This window comes from Salvia hispanica, chromosome 5 (genome assembly GCF_029641045.1).
Source record: "Salvia hispanica isolate PSC_SH4W2 chromosome 5, Shi_PSC_v1, whole genome shotgun sequence".
Lineage (NCBI taxonomy): Eukaryota > Viridiplantae > Streptophyta > Magnoliopsida > Lamiales > Lamiaceae > Salvia > Salvia hispanica.
This window is the reverse complement of record NC_142696.1, coordinates 46,346,628-46,368,604: the sequence shown is the minus strand read 5'-3', so window position 1 is coordinate 46,368,604 and position 21,977 is coordinate 46,346,628. Positions and strand designations below refer to the sequence as shown.

General features: G+C 34.0%; 2 protein-coding genes and 1 long non-coding RNA gene across 6 annotated transcripts; 2 read left to right on the top strand and 1 right to left on the bottom strand.

Moving 5' to 3' along the window:
- The first annotated feature begins 6,774 nt into the window (after positions 1–6,774).
- Positions 6,775–8,390, top strand: LOC125190142 (protein FLOWERING LOCUS T-like). The gene is made up of 4 exons (XM_048087346.2): positions 6,775–7,010; positions 7,119–7,180; positions 7,515–7,555; positions 7,983–8,390. Exons 1-4 carry the CDS (start codon positions 6,798–6,800, stop codon positions 8,204–8,206), a joined length of 540 nt encoding a protein of 179 aa, XP_047943303.1. The 5' UTR covers positions 6,775–6,797; the 3' UTR covers positions 8,207–8,390.
- Positions 8,391–13,790: 5,400 nt separating this feature from the next.
- On the bottom strand, positions 13,791–15,569 carry LOC148926923 (uncharacterized). The gene is made up of 2 exons (XR_016130118.1): positions 15,190–15,569; positions 13,791–15,063 (listed from the first exon to the last, which is right to left on the bottom strand). It is a non-coding gene; the product is annotated as an uncharacterized LOC148926923 (long non-coding RNA).
- Positions 15,570–19,517: 3,948 nt separating this feature from the next.
- LOC125190143 (protein VERNALIZATION 3-like) lies at positions 19,518–20,851 on the top strand. Of its 4 annotated transcripts, none has more exons than XM_089058454.1 (4): positions 19,518–19,686; positions 20,002–20,051; positions 20,275–20,315; positions 20,559–20,851. In XM_089058454.1, exons 1-4 carry the CDS (start codon positions 19,546–19,548, stop codon positions 20,783–20,785), a joined length of 459 nt encoding a protein of 152 aa, XP_088914580.1. In that variant the 5' UTR covers positions 19,518–19,545; the 3' UTR covers positions 20,786–20,851. The 4 variants fall into 4 exon arrangements, with proteins under 4 accessions (XP_088914580.1, XP_047943305.1, XP_088914579.1 ...); XM_048087348.2 differs by having other exon boundaries at positions 20,002–20,063; XM_089058453.1 differs by having other exon boundaries at positions 19,518–19,749.
- Positions 20,852–21,977: the final 1,126 nt, after the last annotated feature.

Genomic DNA, 21,977 nt, shown 5'->3' with positions numbered 1-21,977 from the left:
TTAGGATTATTATTTGTTGAAAACTTTCTATAAATTAATGTGCTCTATTTTTTGTGGACGGCAAAAAATGGTAAATATACTCTATTTTTTTTGGACAGTAGGAGTAGTATTTAGTTGTGAATTTTTTTTTCCAAAATGAATGGTAACTATATTATGAGACATAATGAAAATAATAAAAAGTGATTACTATTTTTTGGGGCACTAGAGGAAGAGGAATTTAGTAGTTGCGAAGGCTTAATCTTGTTTCCAAAGGCTGAAAAGTAAGATGCTAAAACTTCCACTTGGATTCGTTTCGCGTGAAATAAAGATTCATACTATATAGTAAAGCCATTTTTATCAAAATAAACAAATCACGAAATGAAAAGCCAGATAAGCTTCATAAACTTTAGTACTCCCTCCGTCCCACTTTAGTAGTCCCGTTGACTTTTCTGCACTTGTTTTGTAAAAATGATAATAAATAGTTAAAGTGGAGAAATGATAAATTAAGAGAGAGAATAATGTATAGAAGAGTCTTATTTACATTAAATTTTTTTTACTTTATTATTTCTCCACTCTAACAATTTTTTTTTTTTTTTACAAAATGAAGACAGAAAAGTCAATGAGACTGCTAAAGTGGGACGGAGGGAGTATTTTGAATGTGTGGAAACTCAATATTAACTTTGAATAAAGCATATGTAAATAGAATAAGAATTGATAAGTATTTAAGTTCCAGAAATAATTCCGATTTCAAACCATAAGTATATAAAATGATGTGTATCACACACACATGTGTGTGTATTATGTATATATACTCCACATATATACGTACTGATATTTAAATCTTAATATGAAGTAGAATTTCCATGTCTCGTGACATATACTCCTTGGAGTATATAATAGTGTAGTTAATCTGTAAAACTATTGATTTAAAACAATTTTGTAAGTTAATTAAATTTAACTTAGTTTTATGAAGTAGTTAAGGAAGAAACTACTGGGAAATGTTATGTGCCCAAAGTTAGCATCATATATCAAAACAACAAGAGGGTATAAAGTTCGAATTTTTATTCTCTCTTTATTCTAGTAGTATTATTTAGGTTCTCACGTTATGTCATGGTCAACTTGGTCCCTAACCCTAATGTATATAATAGGTCGAAAGATATAGAATAGTAAAATTTATTTTTCTATCATGAATTAATTATAAGTAATTTTTAAAAAAGCATTAATGTAAATATACCCATGGTAGGGGTTTAATAAGTGTCAATTGCTTATGTCACTTAATTGGAATACATTTTTAAGAAGATTATGCATCTCAGAAGCAATATTAATCATCTCATCTTCCAGAAAACTGTAAGTTTTGAATAGAAAATGTTTGGGAAAAACCAAATAAACTTAAAGAATAAGTTGGCCACTTAATTTTGAATATCGAGTAGTAACTCCTAAAGTGAAAATTGAAAGAGTTGCACTTGGATTAGCCCCTTTCTCTATCTCTATCTCTCTCTCTGTATATATGTTTGTTGGATAATTATAATAATGAAGTTATTAGTTATTACCGTAAATAAGTATTATACCTTAAGGCGATCGAAATAAAGATGAGTCAAAATAGAAATGATTTTGTTATGAGACGTAAGAATACTTCAATTGAAAATACAAAGTAATTGCAACTGTAGTGACAATTAATCAACTGAAAAAAATAAATTTTCCGCTAGCTTTATACTCCCTCCGTCCCGGATAATTCGGGTCACTTTGACCGGGCACGGGTTTTAAGAATTGTAATGAAAAGTGAGTTGAAAAAGTTAGTGGAATGTGGGTCCTACCTTTATATATTAGTTTTATAATAAAATGTGAGTAGAAATGAGTTAGTGGAATATGAGGTCTGCTACCAAAAATGGTAAAATTGAAATGAGACAAATTATGTGGGACGACCCGAAATGGAAAATTGAGACGAATTATCTGGGACGGAGGGAGTAGTAATGATATGCAGTAATTGCACTTAATGTGTAAAGTGACTGTACTAATTTTGTGCTCTTGAATTCGAAATCAATTTACAATTAATTAGTACTTTATAAGTTAAGTGCAATGATTAAAATTTTTTACTCAAAATTAGATTCTCATGATAACCTAACTATATACACATAATACGAAGACTGTCAAATGGAATCTTTCTTATAGTGGCCAGTGTTTCGATCTATGGTATATATAGACATCTTCTTGATGTCATAGCTAGGTTGAATACCAAAAAGCAACATATATACTCCCTCCGTCCCGAATAATTCAGGTCACTTTGACCGGGCACGGGTTTTAAGAATTGTAATAAAAAGTGGGTTGAAAAAATTAGTGGAGTGTGGATCCTACCTTTATATATTAGTTTTATAATAAAATGTGAGTAAGAATGAGTTAGTGGAATATGAGGTCCACTACCAAAAATGGTAAAAGTGAAGTGGGACAAATTATGTGGGACGGACCGAAATGGAAAACTGGGACGAATTATCTGGGACGGAGGGAGTAAATATTACTACTACTATATATTTTGAATATAGAAGGAAATTAATGGAAAGTCCATCTCTTGGTAGGAATGGAATAAATTAAATTTGGCTAGCTCCTTTTTTTCTTCCCACTGCAATTCATGACGAAACTATTATTAGATCATGATGTGATAATACTTCTTCAAATTTTTTCCACTTTAGAGAGCATGATACTAAAATGTTGTAAAAAGTTTTTCATCTTTCCATCACTTTTTTTTTATAGGAGTATTTAATTATGGTAGATTAGCATAAACCTTGATTCTAGAGCATGCTTTCACAATCAGTACAATAACGTTGCATCATATTCCAAATCTTTTTCTATCTATATAGAGCAGAATGGTCCACAGAATCATTGGTTTTTTCACTGGAAATCATTTTAGTAAATGTGATTCGAGTGCCACATGTACTCGATTGATACACTTATATTACTCCCTAATTAAGAAAAATTATTCATATTAGTATTAAGATTTAAGCATCGTATAAGAATTTTTGTAATGAACTTTATTTAGGAATTAACTACGAGTAATTAGAAAAGAAGGTTTATGGTCTCAACTTGGTACTAATTATTATAAATAGAAATAAACACTAATATTATCAAAATTCATATGTATTCTTTATCTATGCCTAATTTAGGATAGGAAATTCTTGGCCAGAGTCAATCTACAAGTTTTGGTGCTAGGCCTTTCCAGCAAAGAGAAAATTCACATCCACATATGCCACCCAAAAGCAAAAAGTGCAATATAATGTTACCTTTTTATATTTAATTATGGTAGATTGTCCTAATATTCCAAATCTTTTTCCATCTATATAGCCATATATGGCTGAATGGTCCACAGAATCTAACTGGAAATCATTTTAGGAAGTGTGATTGGAGTGCCACATATAGCCTATGGATTGAGTATAATAATGAACTTACGCATTGATCTGACTTAATGAAATCGAATTTATTTTTTAGCCACGTGGGATTGAAGTTGAGTGAGAGTTCTTCTACTTGTTTTAGTTACCCTATCTTTTAATGGAGTATTAGTTATTTTAAAGCAATAAGACAACATCATATCAGTATTGGTCAAAGTTAATTACAATAATATATTCTGTGAATTTTATAAATATAGTCCTGATTTTTTGTTTGGAATTAAATTTGAAGAAGAAAATAAATATAGATTTATATTTTCTCATGTAGTGATATTTATCAACTTTTATAATTATAGTGATATTTATGTTTATTGCGCGCCAATCCAAGATTTTTGGAAACTATGATAAAGGCTAAATTGCACCAATTATCTATATATTTATTATAATAATTTAGCACTGCATGCTCCTAAATTTTTTATAAATTAACTCTATGTAGGAATAAAGATTCAGGGTGTCTACTTGGAAAAATCCTTGGCCATGGTCAATCTACAAGTTATAGTGCTGGGCCTTTCCAGCAAAGAGAAAATTCACAGCCACATAGTCACCCAAAAGGAAAAAGTGCAATAAAAGTAACCTTTTCAATATTTCATAGCATTTTATTCCAAATCTTTTTCTATCTATACAGAGATGAATGGTCCACAGAATCGTTGATTTGCTCTCTGGAAAACATTTTAGGAAATGTGATTCGAGTGCCACATATACTCCATGGATAGAGTTATAACGTAGTAGTACTAGTTAAGTTAAATTATTCATATTAATAAACACCATAACAATTTTTTATAAACGAATACACTCGGGAAAGAGAATGGCCGGATGTGAATTAATTAGGATTAGCGACAGATTATCGACAGACCGAAGTCCATTGTTATTGTCTAGATTATAATTTAATTTCAAATTCATAAATATGATTAATTGGATTGAATAGAAACTACCAATGATATCATTCCGTCGGTATTTACTGACGGATAAATTATGTCAGTAAATTCATTTTAGTAGTGGAAAGTAATTCCAACGTAAAACAATGGTTGTGTTACAAACAGTACTAATGTTTATTGGCGAATCAGTTGATCGTTAAATTCGTTAGTGACTTGGTGTGAACGCATCACTCCATATCATCTAACAAAAATTTTACACTATCCTCCACTAGTTGTCCATCGGTAAATTAGTCGTTAATTAAAGTACTAACCGAAAATAAAGTTTCATATCTTCAACTTGGAACTAGTTATAAATATGAATAGACTTTAAAATTGTCATAATTTAGGTAGTTCATTTGTTATGCTTAATTTAGGATAGGAAATTCTTGGCCAGAGTCAATGTACAAGTTCTAGTGCTGGGCCTTTCCAGCAAGAGAAAATTCACAACCACGTATGTCACGAAAAAGGAAAAAAGTGCAACAAAAGGTTACCCATTTAATATATTTAACTATGGTGGATTGGCATAATCTTGATTCTAGGACATGCTTTCACAATCCATTATATTCCAAATCTTTTTCTATCTATATAGGGCTGAATGGTCCACAGAATCGTTGTAGAAAATGTGATTCGAGGGATGAACAAATTATTTGCTATGCTTAGTTAAGGATAGGAAATTCTTGGCCATGTAAATGATCTCCAAGTTTTAGTGCTGGGTCTTTTCAGCAAAGAGGAAATTCACATCCACATATATCTCCAAAAAGGAAAAGTGCATAGGCATGTGTGAATTGAGCTAAGGTTCTTGCCATATAAGTCCAAATAAATATTTTATTTTATTTATTTATATTGTTTTTCTATTTAAAGATAATGTTATTGTCCTCAGTAATTGGAACATTATGTTACTCCTATATGGTTATCATACTTAATTTTCTATTTTTTGTAGATGGTTTTCTATTTAGCGTGCTAGCTTTTTTTTAAATTCTATTTAGAGTGATGTTAAACAACCATATTTTACACAAAAGAAATTTAATTTTACTTAAACAATAATAGAAAATAAAATTAAATAAGTATTGAATAACGAGGTAATGCATAAATATTTAAAAAATAGAATAGCAAACGAAATTAAGTACTAGTATTGATTAACGAGTTAATGCATGTCGCAGTTATTCTTTACTTTATTTAAAAAAGATAAGGGAAATTAAACTCGTAAAAGTTACTATATTCGAGCTACTTCCGGAGTGATATTTTAGAGCTCTATTTATGGAGTCAAGAGTTAAGCAAATAAGGCAAGTGTTAAAATTAGTATCGTACAACTCTAAATATAGCAATTGTGTCAGCTTCAATCATCCAAAATGGGAATAAAATAAGAATAATTAAACAAAACCCTTTTAATTAAAATTACATGACTTTTTTATTAGTTTTATTTTATTCGTGTCTTTTTTGCCTCACACTTATTCAGTTCATTTTTTGACATGATCATATGCACCACATGTCATCTTCAATGCCGTAAGTTAAATGAATCTTGCATTACTCTTTTATGTATTCTCCGACACAATGTAAGAGAGTTAATTAAACAATATTACACAGTGAAACACAATTAACATGGCAAAATATCAATTAAACCACAAAAAAATATACTTGTACACCAGAAAAATTTACTTCAAATTTCCATCATATATATAACATAGTTCAACAAACCTCAAGTGAGAGTAAAGTTTGAAGAACCCTCGTCACGGTAAGAAGATTTTTAACTACACAATTTCGTTGTTTAATCGAACATGTTATATTTGCCTTTATAGTTTCTAGAGTATTTTACGTGTGTTTATCCGGTTAGTTTTAGGGTTTATGACATATTGTACAGTATACAAGAGGGGGCACGGTCGGTTTTAGGGTTAAGAATACATGTTAGTGCGCACGACACACAAGTCCTTAAGCGGGCGACCATGTCCATCCGTGTCCATCTATGTTCATTCGTGTTCCGCCTTTGAAAGAATCCCGTGGGGTACATTTGTCTTTATACTCGAAAATTATTAAAAATTTATTGTCTTTTTAGCTAGTATTATTATATACTCCTATAATAAATAGCTAAAGATGGGTTGACGAACTTATGCTAATTCTATGATAGAATACGATTCCCATGGTCCACAAATAAAAACAATCATATAATATGTCACGAAATGCAAACACATACCTCTTAATAACTAACGGATTAAGTATATAAAATGGTAATTGTTTGAATTTCTTTTATAGAAAAGTGTAAAAGAAATAGCGATGTATAGATGAGTTCCTTTTATCTCGAAAAAGAGAAAAGAAAAAGAAAAGACAAAGCACTTTTCGGGAATAATCCTAGTGTTGCCTATGCCACGTAAAAAAATGAAAAAAAAAACCATTTTGATAAAAAAAAGAAAAAAACCGGCAGTACAAATAGGGCTGAGAAGAGGAAGAAATGAAGCCAATTGTAGCATGTTCTTGTATGAATAAAAAAAAAATGCAGAGAGACACGAATCCGCTAGTGCTGAGCCGTGTGATCGGAGATGTGATCGATCCCTTCACTCCCACCACTGATCTCCGAGTATACGTTGATGGACGGAGTCTCTGCAACGGCTACCGCCTCCGCCCTTCTCAGATCGTCTCCCGCCCTAGGGTTGAGATCGGCGGCCAGGATTTTCGCACTCTCCACACTCTTGTAAGTATATATATATAAAAACACAAACACACACTCTCTTTGTGTTTGTGTGTGTGTTTGTATGTGTTTGTAGGGTTTTGACAGTGAAGACAAAATTCAATTTTCAAGGTTCTGGTTGATGCTGATTCTCCAAGTCCTGGAAATCCTTACCATAGGGAGTATTTGCACTGGTCTATCTCTTTCTCTCTCCCTCTCACTGGTCTCTCTCTTGTGTGTGTGTGTTTGTTTGTGTTGGTGTAGTTAAGGAATTACAAAATATGTTAGGTTAGTTATGGCCAAGTTGAGTAGGAAATTATGTGGGAAATTGTTATGTTTGAGTTCAAAGAAATTGAAAGTAATCGAACTATTAGTGGAGTGGAGGTAAAAAAACGTCTTACCAATTGAGACGCACGTATCAGTATTAAAAGAAATATCATAAGATAATAGAAGTTATAGTGGGTGTGTGTCTTAATTGGACATTTTTCAATATTGTGTTATAACTTTTTGTGTTTTATTTGGAAACAGGTTGGTGATTGACATCCCCGGAGGCATGGGTCCGGACTTCGGTGAGCGAAACACCTTAAGTACCTACTGGTATTTGTGTTTGTATAGGCGGACACATGAGAAGAGATTGGTTAAACTTAAAAGCTCCTACCAACCATTTAATCATTTTTTTTTAAATTTATTTTATTGCTGAAACTGTAATCTTTACTAAATTCACGCCACTGATGATCAATTTGCCAGATTTGAAAGATTAAGAAGAGGTGAAATTTTATAAAGAACGAAAGAACAATGAAACTCAGTGCAAAAGATGAGTTTGACAAAATAAACAATAGGAGTACAATGAAAAAAAAAGGAATTAATACTATAACTTTATAGTATAAGAAAATAAGCTAATTAAATAAACTTCTATCAACATTTTTTTCCAAGTCATAATATAAATTTGATTAATAGCAAGATTAATTTCGAAATTACTTAATTATAAATATGCAGGGAATGAGGTGGTGGAGTATGAGGCCCCTCAGCCGTCGTTGGGAATTCACCGCCTTGTAATGGTGGTGTTCCGGCAGCCACGGCGGCAGATGTTGATCGCCCCGGAGTGGCGCAACAACTTCAACACGCGGCAACTTGCGCAGGTGTACAACCTCGGAGAACCGGTGGCCGCCTTCTTCTACAACTGCCACAGGGAAAACGGCACCGGTGGCCGGAGAGCCTAATTATTTTAAGCTAAAGGTGTTACTATTGCCAACTTAAATAAAATGTGCGCCTATCACTCCTCCATATATCTATAATTTTAATGTTTTCAATATTAAGTAATACTACCTCGAATGTGAGTTTTCGAGTTGTGATATGTATAAATGCATGATACTCTTCTCCCATTATAAATTAGATATTACTATATGAATGTCATACTATTTTTTAAGAACCAATTGATTTATTCGATTAATTTAGATCAAGAACAATGAAAATGAAGGGATTTTTGTCCCACCATTTTCTTTATGTATTACGGAATTTGCTAGTAATAATTAATGTTTCAATATATTGCTTAGGGGTGGCGAAATGGTTTACCCGCGGATACCTGCAACCGACAAGTCGGAAACCTGTATCCGATTTTAGCCAAATTTGTTGTCCCAATACCCGCCCCATAACATATTGGGATTGCCCGATACCATATCGGGTATCCCGTACCCGACCTGAAATTCTAATTGAAAATTTGAAAACCCTAATAACCGACAATGTTCCCTAATTTACCGTATTAATGTCGATGGTAAGCTAATCTTTGAATAGATTGGGTATAAAAGTGAGGGAACACTCTACAACTAGTTCCGATGAGTTTTCAATTGAAATGTTCGTTGGAATATAAAAATATATCAAAAGAACTCTTAGATTCTATAAAGTATTAAAAGATTATATATGTCTAATATCGGTTATTATCGAGATTGACGGGTATACCCGCGCCGGTAGCAGGTATACCCGCTGCCCACAAAACTCTAAAACACACTACCTGATCACGCCCTGTTTCCCATTATCGTCGGGTAACTGGTACCAGATACTCGACGGGTAGCGGGTCGTGATGGGAATTACCCATTTCCCGCTACCCATTTTTCCACCCCTAATATTGCTAGTAAATAAAATTTATTATTATGTTAAATGATGATTAACATTTATACTTAAAAAGTTATTCCTCCGTCCCGGTTAAGATGTCCCAGCTAAGATGATACACTTCTTAGTATGTACAAGATTTTATGAGGTGTTGGTCAACGTAGTTAATTGGAGAGAGAAAGAGTGTAAATATTAAATGAAGAACAAAAGATGGTTGAATATTTAATTGGAGTGAAAAAAATAGTTGAGTGTATTAATTGGAAAGAGAAAGTTTTTAAAAATAGAAATGTGTCATCTCGATTGGGTCAAACTAAAAAAAGGAAAGCGTGTCTTCTTAGTTGGGACGGATGAAGCAGAAGTTTAGAACTCTTTTAATCACTATGGATCATGTTGTACTCTTTTTGGCGACTTGAATTATAAAAATAGTGAAGGACTATGATTGAGAAAAATTAGTGATATATAATCCCACTTTTATCACTGATGGCACACATTTTAATATAAAATTAGGGGAGAGAGAGAGTAAATTATTGGAATATTATAGGTGAAGAATGAACTCTGTCACATTAAAGAATAATTTATCAAAACTAGGTGGCTAGATTTAATAGAAAGTCCGAAATAGAAAAAAATATGACTATTGATTATGGGTGAGGAGAGAGTTAGTTAGTTTTATATTCAGTGTCCGTGTTAGGAATTCCGTTTTTCTATTTCAATTCGTCCCTGAATAAGAGTCTTAGTTTACTTTGACTTTAAATGGTAATTGGCCTAACATTCCACTCACATTTTGTTAGAGAATTAATATTTCATCTGCTCCCATAAAATAAATATTTTTGGATTGATATATATTTTAATATACAATTAGTAAATCGTAAGAGATATACAAAATAAAGTTATTGAAGTTTTTTGTTGGATATGACCCACATTCCAATTTCTTTAATCCACCGACTTCTTTTAACATTTCCTAAAATCCACACATAAGATGAATGAGACTACTAGTAGGGGACTGAGAGAGTTATTAAAATGAAAGTAAGGTGAGTAATTAAATATATGACCTACTTTCCCTATAATAGAAATGAAATGAGAAAAATAATAACAGCGAATCTAAATGTCAAAATGGGACCTATAATCATGAACTGAAAGTGTAATAATTTAGGTGCAATATACACTACACCCTTCCTTTAGAAATAGAAACTATTTGCATTATATTCTGTTTATTAAAAATTAGAAACTTTCTATTTACAGAAATTATTTCTCTCGAATGAGATGTGACTCATTTCTACTAAAAATACGTCAATCAATTTTTCTTTAATATTACTTTATTAATAGTGTACTCCATCTGTTTCCTAAAAAATATAAATTCATTTCCTTTTGGGTCATTTCTAAAATTAGAAAAACTACATTTTAGGAAAATTCTTTTTTTCTATGAGGTGAGACTCATTTTCTGTTACACACCTTTTTCTTTCGTACTTTTTTACTTTATCAATTTTACATTAAAATTTGTATCGTTTGAAAAGTTTTTATTTTAAAACATGGAGGGAGTACTAAAATCCGTACCGTTTCAAAGTATATTTCTTATTAAAAGATGGAGAAAGTAGAAATTCTTATCAAAATAGTGAGAGTATTAATGGGATGAAAAAATATTGTTGGGCGTTTTGCCCTTTTGCATTAAATCCTTTGATTGACTTAGCTTTGATTTCTCGTTAGAAGTATTTGTGGGAAAATTAAAATTTATATAAACGAGTCAAAGTTCATATATTTTGTTATAATATCATTAAAAGTGTGCCATCTCTAATCTAATGCATATTTCACCTTTTATTTTATATATGTTATATAAATACATTGGATTGTGATATATGCAGAACTAATTTTTAGTGTTGAACTATCGAACATAAATTATAATTTATTATTACTTCCTCTGTCTTATCTCAAGTTATTGTCTGATTTTCAACACGTGTTTGGAAAAATTATATATAGTTAAAATGGAGAGAAAGTAAAGTAAGTAAGAGAATAATGTAGATACGATTGTATTATTGTCTCTCTTACTTTACTTTCTCTCCACCTTAACTATTCATTACCATCTTCGCAAAATAATGGCAAAAGAAAAAATCAATCACTTGAGCTAGGACAAAGGAAGTATCAGATAACACATATATATAGTAGTTCATTCTAATAGCAGTAATACTTTAATTCAGTCTTTCTGTAATAAAATAAAATGATCTAATAATAAATTGTCAGTATAAAATAAAGTAATAATTTGCTTATTTATTTTATCCACTAAATTAAAAAAAGAAATAGTTGAAATTTAGTCTCGGATTCGCTCTTCATATATAGTATTATATTGTTATAAGTATAGTAGACATTTTAAATGCGCATAATAAAGATACTATAAGTCCACTACATAACGCATTACGTATAATAAAATATTATTGCAAGTAGTATTTTTTTAAAAAATAGATAGATATTTTATTTTGTATCCTTGTGGCCGCAATAATTACGAGCACACATAACAAGTAATATTTCATTTTAAAGTTTGAATACAGATACCAAATTGTTCAGATTCATATAGTATAATTTAAAGATCAAATTTTCTTATCTTCAATATCAGAGGCTAGCTAATTGGAATATTATATTCCCTCAAAATTTGTTACATTCATTTCTAAATTTTGATTCTTCCACAATATTAATCTGTTTATATTTGATAATATTACTCATCATTTTTTCTTCCTCTCACTTTTTCCACTATCATATTCATCCACACACAACAAATAATACTTTAATCAATTTTTGTCCCATACTTCATTAATTTTATACTCCATCCATCCTAGAAAATTTATCAACTCAGCCCACAAAGTTCCCACAAAGTTCGTCACATTTCATTTACATATACTAAAAATCCAACCCTTGACCCACAATATATTTCTCTGCCCAAGTGAAAGCCCAACACTAAGCTTAACCCATATCCGGACTGAAAATCGATTATATTTTGTTGGATTGAGGATGATATCATAGCCCATATATTTCTGGGTATAATTCCCAAAATTAAAGCCACAAATTTAACCTAGATATTCATTTTGGCAATCAATATAACTTGGTCTCTTAAAATAAAATATAATGTGGGCCGAATTCTTTTATTATGGGCTTAGTAGTGCTAACATACGTAAGAAGATTTGGTCCACAAGTCACTAAACCGAATCGAACAAAAAAACTGAAATATTTTGAAAATTGAAACCGAATCGAAATCGAAAAATCGAAAAATTGAAACCGAATAATCGAAAACCGAATCGTAAGCAAGAAAAATATAAATGTAGGCATAATACAATAAATACCACATGGAGAGAAAAAAAACATTTTCAAAATATATCAATGTTTGTGTTAAATTGGTAAACATATATTCCAATTTGTGTTTTATCATAACGTAATATATTAATAATCGTGTTAAATTGGTAAATGTACCAATTGCGGCAAAATGCAAATATGGAACTGAAAACATGGACGGGCTTTAGGCCCATCTGAATACTGTTAAGTGTTAACTCTGTACGAGCAATGCCAAATTTTAGATATTATATTCACTCAGAGCATCCACAATGCCGGCTAGCCGATTCACGTCGCTAGCCGAATTATTGCAACCGGCCAGCCGAGAATCGGCGTAAAAATCGGCGTGGGCTAGCCGATTAGAGGGCGCTGGCCGCCATTGTGGCGTGCCGATCAGCCAGCGCCAATTTTCGTTTTATTTTCAAATTTTTTGAAAACCTATATATACGCGATTTTAATTTCATTTTTATTTGCACCACTTGTTTTAACAAGTTTTCTCTCTCTCTAAATTTCTGTACAAGAGCAACATCGAGGGATAAATAACGCGGGCGATAGCGGTGGTGGTAGTGGTGGTAGTGGTTGGGATGCTGAGGAGTACGAACGGCAGATGAACGAGACTATGGAGGCCTACATGAACCGCGAGATGAAGCGGTACATGCGAAGGGTGGAACAGCAGGCGGTACCTCGCCCTCCACCGGTTGTCCACCGCCGAGCAGTGATTGATCGGGATCACGTAGCTGCACATCAGCGCCTATATGACGACTACTTTGCTCCGGACCCGCGGTTTCCAGCAACCATGTTCAGGCGGCGTTTTAGAATGCGCAAGGAGTTGTTTATGCGTATCGTTGACGCTTTGGAGCGTCGATATCTTTATTTCCCGCTTCAGGCACGATGCGACTGGCAGACCCGGCCACACCCCTATCCAAAAGTGCACGGCGGCAATCAGGCAGTTGGCCTACGGAGGCGCGACAGACATGTGGGATGAGTACCTCCACATCGGTGAGACGACTTCTCTGCAATGTCTGAAGTTTTTCTGTTAGGGCGTGATTCAAATTTTCGGTGAGGAGTACCTTCGAACCCTACCCCCCAAGATTGTCAGAATCTGATGCAGATGCACAAGGAGTAGCATGGGTTCCCCGGGATGTTAGGCAGCATAGATTGTATGCATTGGGAGTGGAAGAACTGTCCGACTGCCTGGAAGGAGGCCTACACGACCGGCTACAAGTCAAAGAATGTAACAACCCGCTAAGACATTGTTATTAAAAATACCAGTATTGGCTTAATTATATATATAAATGACTTTGTGATTAAATCGGGATCACGATAGAATTTCATTATTGTTTATTTTGACGTTGAGTAGGTAGTAAATAATATATATATATATACACACACATATATGGGTATAACAAATAAAGAAATAAGATCTCAAAACCAAAACTAATATCTGATACATCCGACAAAGGTCCAATTTCGCAAATCTAATCTATTACAATAAATGACGCTCAAACTCCGAAAGCGCCATCTCAACAATCCAAATTGTTATAGGAAATGTCCGTCGTCGCACGATGGCAATATCTCTCCAAATAGAATTAATTCCTAAAAAAAAAAAAAAAAAAGAGGAGAAAGAAACATGTCACACGTATAACTTTTAATCATTATTAAGCAATTCAAATATATAAGCCTCCTGAGATAAATGAAACGTCTCATATCTGTAAGGATTCTATGCTCAGAGGCATTTAATGAAGGACAGACCAAACCAATGGTCTATATTCTCCCTTCTCTTTTTTTTTATAATTTCCACATAGGATATTTTACTCAGTAATGATGAATATCTCTGCAAAGGGATATTTGGTGCCAGAAGGATCAGCTGCATTTAATACATTGTCTAGCAAGTGACTACTTTAAGCAGTCCATATAAATAGCTAGAAACCCTTACAACACCACTCTTTTAGGAGAAACTCAACTCACTAACCACTTATAACAGTATACAAAGGACAAGGATAGTAAAGTGTGGAGATTTCAGACAAGTAAAGAGCTTTACACAAAGGTAGGTAAGCTTTCAATAGCAACCTTTCGTTTTCTATCACCTACCCAACCAGAGATTCTGACAATATACATAAATATACATACGAAGGGAACTAAGGAAGAGGACAACCTTTGCAGGAGCAAAAGCCCCACCTAGTACCTTTCAAGGTAAAAACTACAAGACCCCTCTCTCTTAATATAAACCTATCGTAAAAACTGTCTAAATAAGCACCAACAACCTTACTTTTCTCTCCCACTTTCTCAACATGACACATAAGAACAACATAGCCACTGCCCCAAACACCAATTTAGCATCCATGAATATTTCACATATAGGCAAATACGCTTCTGCTCAAGACACAAATTTAGTATCCAACATGCTGCATATAGGTATAAAGCAACCTCTGTCCAAAATGCCAAATTAGTATCTAATGGAATTGCGTATATGTAAATTTAGCATCTCAAGAACTTAGTTGCTATAGCCTCTCAAGAACTTAGAAATGGCAGACTTTAAGGGGTACTAAGAACTTAGCTTGAATAACATAGGAATTTGTCGGAGAGACTTCCGACAGCAACCTCGGCACTCCGTCGCCGACAATCAACAGCCCACACTCCGAAAATCGTCACTGTTTTCATTCTTAAAATTTGAAATTTTGGAAATTTCAAGTTTCATCATCAAAAAAATAAATAAATAAATAAATAAATAAAATAAAAATTAAAATCTTGATAAAGTAAAAGGGAGAGAGAGGGAAAATAGACGAACAAAAGAAGGTTGATCCCGATCTGTTGGAGAACGGCGTCGGAGGCGGAGGTAGTGCATGCCGGCGGTGAAGGGAGGAGAACCGAGAGAGGAAGAGGGGGAGGCCGCCGCGGCGAGCCGCCGTGTTCTCAGCCACGGCAGATCCGGAAGGGGGTCGGCGTCGGCGGCTGGGGCAGAACCGTGGTGGCGGTGGCGCGACGGCGGGCCTGAGGTCGACGACGGGGGAGTGGGGGGACACGGAGGTCTGCAGAGATCTGTGGAAAGAGAAAGAGAGAAGGGAGGGAGAGATGAGGAAGAGGAGAGTGGCGCCGTCGGAGGCGGAGGAGGACGGCGGGGCTGGAGCTGGGCGGCGGCAGTAACAAGGCGGAGAGAGAGAGGGAGAGTTCTTTCTCCTAGATGAATGAGGGAGGAAGAAGAAGGCTAGGGACTTTGAATGTGGGTTTCCTTTAATTGGGCTCCTAAATTAATTAGATGGACCATACAAATTAATTTGAGCCCAACTGCTTGAAATAATATAATTGGGTTCCTTTAATTGATGTTGTAAAAGTAATGTAGAAAGTAATTAAAGAATTGCCAAATTTGAATTTAATTACTTATGGGCCCAAGCTAAAATGATTTAGTAAGATAAACGAATTACTATAGTTTTGCATGAATTTTAGTTATTCCGTCGGAACACGGGAATCGCAAAGGAAGCAATACTAAATAAAACAAGCTTTTTAGAAATATTGATAAAGATAATAATAATAATAATAATAATTATTATTAGTATTAGTATTTTTTTTAGAGATTAAGCTCGAGGCATGTTCTCTAATTTAATTAGAATACTTTTAAGACTAAAATAGTACTTTCCCATTTGTGATATTTTAAAAGGGTACGTTCGCAAGTAGAATCGGAACGAAAGAGTCAAGTAAGGAAAACTAGGCGATCAAGGTGAGCTTTCTTATACTAAAAATACAAATTATATTTTGTGAAAACTCGAACACATGTTCGTGATTTTATTGATATTGTCTCGCCATAAATGTTTTGTGTATGATGCCTATCTGTTGGCTAAGGCCAAGTGAATTATGAATGATGATATATATATATAAGTCGAATTCGGGTCCCAGTGAGGGTGGTGTCCCCGCTCGGACTAGTGTACACGGGATACCTCTGGCCGTGAACGGACGGCAGAGAAGGTGACCGTGGAAGGTGGCCACCTTCCCGGCACAAGGATACCTCTGTCCTGTTGGGCAGGGAAGGTGACCGTATGAGATCACCATCTCAGCGGCACAAGATGATCAGATATGGCTAAGTACAGGAAAAAGGGCCCAATGTGAATATTTTAGTAAGCTCAGGTCTTTTCAATAAAACCCCTGAGTGTTACTATGGTAATGGCCTGACAAAATATTTTTTTTAAATGTATATGTGTATTTTTCGGCAATGTGTTCATTGAGTACCTTCGTACTCAGCCCTGCATATATTTCTAAATATGCAGGTTGATCGTGGAAGGGTGGATCAAGTGCTGTGGAGGGCAGACTAGTAGCTATATAAGAATAAAACTCTCGGAGGTTCATGTCTCCACACATGAACCGCGTTCTTTTGCTTCCGCTGTGCCATTAATAAGGCCTCGCTTATTATTAAATTTCTAAACTCGTATAAGTCGAACTTGTAAGAACAGTCTCTCGAGTCCCCTTGATCGAGTATATTTTGCTAAGTAATATCCTTTATTATTATAATTTGTGTGTATTCTATGTCTTGACCTTAACCTCCCCTAATTTCTATTCCCGCTTCTTATAATCCCTCCTTAGTCGCGATAAACCGGGTTATGCTATCCTTAGCTAACTACGGTCGTGACAAAGAATCACACGATGATCCTCGAGACCGTAGCTGATTACCGGCTGTGGATCTGGCATGCTTATTTTGGGGTAGCGGGTCGAACAACGACCTCAACGTCCTCAACTCGTCGCCCCTCTTCAACGAAAAGTGTCAGGGCATCGGTCTAGCCGTCTCATTTGTGGCCAACGGCAACCGGCACGATATGGGCTACTACTTGGCGGATGGGATATACACTAGGTGGCCCGTCTTTGTGAAGACGATCAGGCACGTGGCGGATGACAAGAAGGCCTACTTTGCAGAACGACAGGAATCGGCGCGCAAGGACGTGGAGCGTGCATTTGGTGTGCTCCAGTCTCGATGGGCGGTAATTAAGGGTCCAACGCGTTTGTGGGATGTCAAATGCGTTTCCCAAATAATGTACGCCTGCATTATCATGCACAACATGATCGTCGAAGACGAAGGCGTACAACTGACTAGTTGGGCCAATGACGATGAAGCCGGTCCAAACCACGGAACGACCACCCCTAGCGTACGACATGGGTACCTCTCGATGAAGTCGGTCGCCTCCAGGAATATGCCGACATGCACCGAGTGGATGCTCTTATTCAACTCCAAAAGGATATAATTGAAGTGTTGTGGGCACAGAAGACTGCATGGCGATAGTTTTTTTTCTTTATTATGTAATTTATTTTTTTAAATGAATGTACTTTTTTTTAATGCAATTAATGAATTTTCCCGTATATGTCTCGTAAATTTAATTCCGCAATTTAATCGTAAATTTAATTCCGTAAATGTAGTTGTTTTTGAATTATTTTTATTGCGGCTGACCTAAATCTGATGTGGCAGGTGGATTTTTAGTGCTGCTGACGTGGCAGGGAGAGAGAGTGGCTGACCTATTTCTATTGTGGATGCTCTCATATAAAATATTTTAATAATAGTGGTATCAATTTTAATATCAAATTGGTAAAATAAGAGAGAGAAATAGAGATATAAAATTGAGGTATTACTAGTGGAAAATGAGTTTCACCTTTTTTTAAAGATTTAAAAAAAAAAATAGATAAAGACTAATTTTAGTGGACGACCCAAAACAGAAAAACAATACTCCCTTCATTCCACCATAAGTTAGACACTTCTTCTCTATATTTTTCTCTCTCTTACTTTGCTCTCTCAACTTTAACTATTAAATAATATTTTTTTTTCTTAAAATAAGTGCTTAAAAAATGTCTCGATTATAGTGAAATAGAGGGGGTAAATATATAATTTATTCAAAATGTTTCACCTTTGATTCATATTAGTACAAAAAGTTTGAAGTTTACATAAATCATACAAAAAGTTTCATTTTAATACATTCCATCATATGTGTTTAAACGATATTATGTTTCTACTTATGTGATGCACAAACCATAAAACAATAATGAAATTTTTTGTACCAACATAAAACAATGATAAAACTTTTTGTACCAATATGAAACAATTTGCACTTCACATAGATAAATTGTTATCGACATCCAAACAAAAATAACGGAATGTACTAAATTGATTATTGTATACGTATGTTTTTTTTTTCTTTCGTCATATGACTCAATCTATATCAGATATAGATTTTATAGGTAAGACCCTATCAACTTCTTTTAATTGATTGATGATTTTTTTTTAATTAACTGTTTGAGCATATGAGTTGAAGTTTTGAACAAGCATAACTATTAATCTACAAATGAAGAATCAAGCCAAAAAGCATTTTCATATAGTATATAGTGGAGTACTATATATATATAGGAGTATATTTTTGGAGCGTTTTGATGGTGAGCTTTTTCCACTAAAAATAGCATACAGAATAATTGATGTGCACGTCCCATGTAAATGAAATCTCTTTAATAATGCAGAGAATCAGACACATTATAAAGGAGCTGCATATTCAGGAACAATATAGGCAACAACTTGCAGAACAAAACAGATGGAATCTTCTATCGAATTTCTTCGATGGAAGTTTGCCTTTTTTTTCAACGATGTTTGGGGTCTTTCCACTATCATGGACATAAAATATATGCAAATTTTAATTTTTTTTTAATATTATAATTCGCACAGGTTAATTAGTTGCAATTCATCATCAATGAAATATTAAAAATGCCTTTAATATAGATGTAAAGGAGCATTACTCCATATGTTTGTATCAAAATGACAACACCTCTTAAAGTGACACCGTGACACCACAAATCCAGCAATAAACGCTACACATCAATATTATAGATTGCTGTATAGCGTGTTGAATATTGCTGGCCGAGAAAAAATTGCTTTATACAATGTTGTATATTGTTGGCCGAGATTTTTACACTTGACCATTTATTTTTATTGCCTCATGACAGCTTATTATTCGTCCACGTGTACAAATGATTGGCTAGGAATGATGGTATAGTGTTATTTTAAGAGGTGTTTGTCATTTTAACGCACCTCTTACTCCATATATACCTTAAAGGGGAATACCTAGTATAAATAGAAACATACAAACTGTATGCCACAACATGTAAGGACTACAAATATAAATATATGGCAAGAGAGAGAAGGCAAGCGCTAGCGGTGAGCAGCGTTGTCGGAGATGTTTTGGAGCCCTTTACACCGACAGCCGACCTTCGAGCTTACACCGAAGGCAAGATCATCATCAGCGGCTGTCGTTTGAGACCATCCCAGGTTCGTGACCGCCCTAGGGTTCTTATTGGAGGTCCTAATGATTTTCGAACATTCTATACTCTTGTAAGTGTACATACCCTAGTTAAAAATTGTCAGGGAAAACAATGAACTTTGGTCTTATTCTGTTCCTTCCATTTTTGAGTTAATTAAAGGATGTCGTTTGTTTATAAATAAAACAGTTTGATTGAAAAACGTCAACGATATATTTTATACAAACGACCAGAATTTGACCAAATTTTATAGTTTTTTCTGACGATTTTCTATACTATATTTATAACTCTTAATTTATCTTGATCATGAAATGAGTTTTTGCAGATAATGGTCGATGCTGATGCTCCAAGCCCCAGCAACCCACACCTTAAGGAGTACTTGCACTGGTCTACACTATCTCAAAGTTTAATTATACAAAATTATTTGATTCACTTGTATGTATGTACATACATAGACTAATTAGGGTTAGTTGCCACATAGTGTCGACAATAATGACTCCATCTTCAAGGGAATTAAAATTTCTGCATTTTTTAAATGTTTGAATAAAAAAAAAGTGACAATTTATTTACTTATGATATGCTATGCTATGCTATGTAGGTTGGTTACTGACATCCCAGGAAACACAGATGCTAGCTTCGGTGAGCCATTTAAATAAGATATACACTTAGTGCATGTTTGATAGACCTATTAAATTAACACAAGATAATTAATTAAGATGGATTTTAAGATAAATATATGATATCTCACTTTTTTGGATTATTAAATAACCTATCATTTTGAACTATTTCGCTTCGGGCTTCAATGGGCTTTGATGGCCTAACATGGACCGTATTTTATCTATCAAACAACCAAATATATAACATATAGTAGTACTTTTGCAGGAAGGGAAATAGTGAGCTACGAGAGTCCTCAGCCGGCGGTGGGAATCCACCGGCTTGTTATGGTGCTTTTCCGGCAGCAGGGCGGCCGCCAAGCAGTTGGCGCACCGGTGCGGCGGCAGAATTTCAACACCAGAGAGTTTTGTGAGCTCCATAACTTCGTTACTCCCGTGGCAGCCTTGTATTATAATTGCCATAGGGAAAATGGCACAGGCGGCCGCAGAGTCTAAAATTGTTCCAATTATTAATGTTTAAGTCATCTCGGATGTGTAAAATAAAAGATCTGTTTTTTTTAAGGCCAATTAATATGCATGGTTGAAATTCTTACTTATATCTTACTATAACATAGACTAAACCCCAATGGATATCTTATATAATCTTGAGAATACCTTCAAACTTGTTGTAAAGGATGGAATGAATTTGAGTTTTTAATAATTGATGGAATGAATTTGAGTTTTTGATAATGTTTTTTTAAGGATTTTTTTATGATATCTTGCAAGGAACATATAGACATTTATTTAGCAAATAAAGTTTGGGGCAATTTCAGAAAGTTTCATCCGATTTTGGGAAATATCAAAAAATTTCAATAGTTCAAGGAAAATAGTAGAATATATCAATAGTTTGTGTATTTACAAGCAAATTACCTCATTTCAATATAAACGACGTCGTTTTGATTGCCGACGTGTCTGCCATGTTGGCACTTTCGATGGACGAAAAATTATATTTTGGGGAAAAATCATAAAAGTGCAAAGTTCATGCATTTATATTCAAAAAATAAAGTTCAGGGGAAAAAATAGAAAAAATTAAAAGTTCATGCATTTATAGTCAAATAATCCAAACATAATTATCATAACACAAAGGCCTTTATTTCAAAATAAACTCCAAAAATAAATTGCAGCGATCGATAAGTCGGCTAATTACCGATTGGAATTGAATTGGTGATCACAATTTACAAAAAAGTGTATTAATTTCTTCCATTTTCACTAATTTCCACCGCAATATATATCCCTCAATGATATGCTAATAGGTGAAATGTATGTTATCACAATTAACTATATTCATAAAAAAAAATTTAACTATATTTATAAATAGATTCTACATGCATACACAGTGTCTCTTTATTTATTTTCTTGAATTAATATTGCATTAAGTGCAACCAAGCAATTAAGCAGAATCATGTGAAATGTATTATTCTACATTTAACGGTTTCGTCAATAATTAAAGGACTAGAAGCCTTGAGCACACTTAATTTTTTTTCCGGCGTCACCTACTTATATAGGAGAATGTCATTTCGGAGTAAGTGAGAATTTCTATACTCAAATAGTCAAATGTGCCTCTTTATATTTATAATTAAGTACGTTGTACCTAGTCCATGTATGGACGATGAATATGCCAATTATTTCGAGTGAAAATAAAATTAAT

Bases quoted from the DNA above. Each gene is read 5' to 3' on its own strand.
- LOC125190142 (XM_048087346.2), top strand. From the start codon at position 6,798: ATGAATAAAAAAAAAATGCAGAGAGACACGAATCCGCTAGTGCTGAGC. The intron at 7,011-7,118 runs GTAAGTATATAT...TCAATTTTCAAG, and splicing joins TTCGCACTCTCCACACTCTT to GTTCTGGTTGATGCTGATTC. The intron at 7,556-7,982 runs GTGAGCGAAACA...ATAAATATGCAG, and splicing joins AGGCATGGGTCCGGACTTCG to GGAATGAGGTGGTGGAGTAT.
- LOC125190143 (XM_048087347.2), top strand. From the start codon at position 19,546: ATGGCAAGAGAGAGAAGGCAAGCGCTAGCGGTGAGCAGCGTTGTCGGA. The intron at 20,064-20,274 runs GTCTACACTATC...TATGCTATGTAG, and splicing joins CTTAAGGAGTACTTGCACTG to GTTGGTTACTGACATCCCAG. The intron at 20,316-20,558 runs GTGAGCCATTTA...GTACTTTTGCAG, and splicing joins AAACACAGATGCTAGCTTCG to GAAGGGAAATAGTGAGCTAC.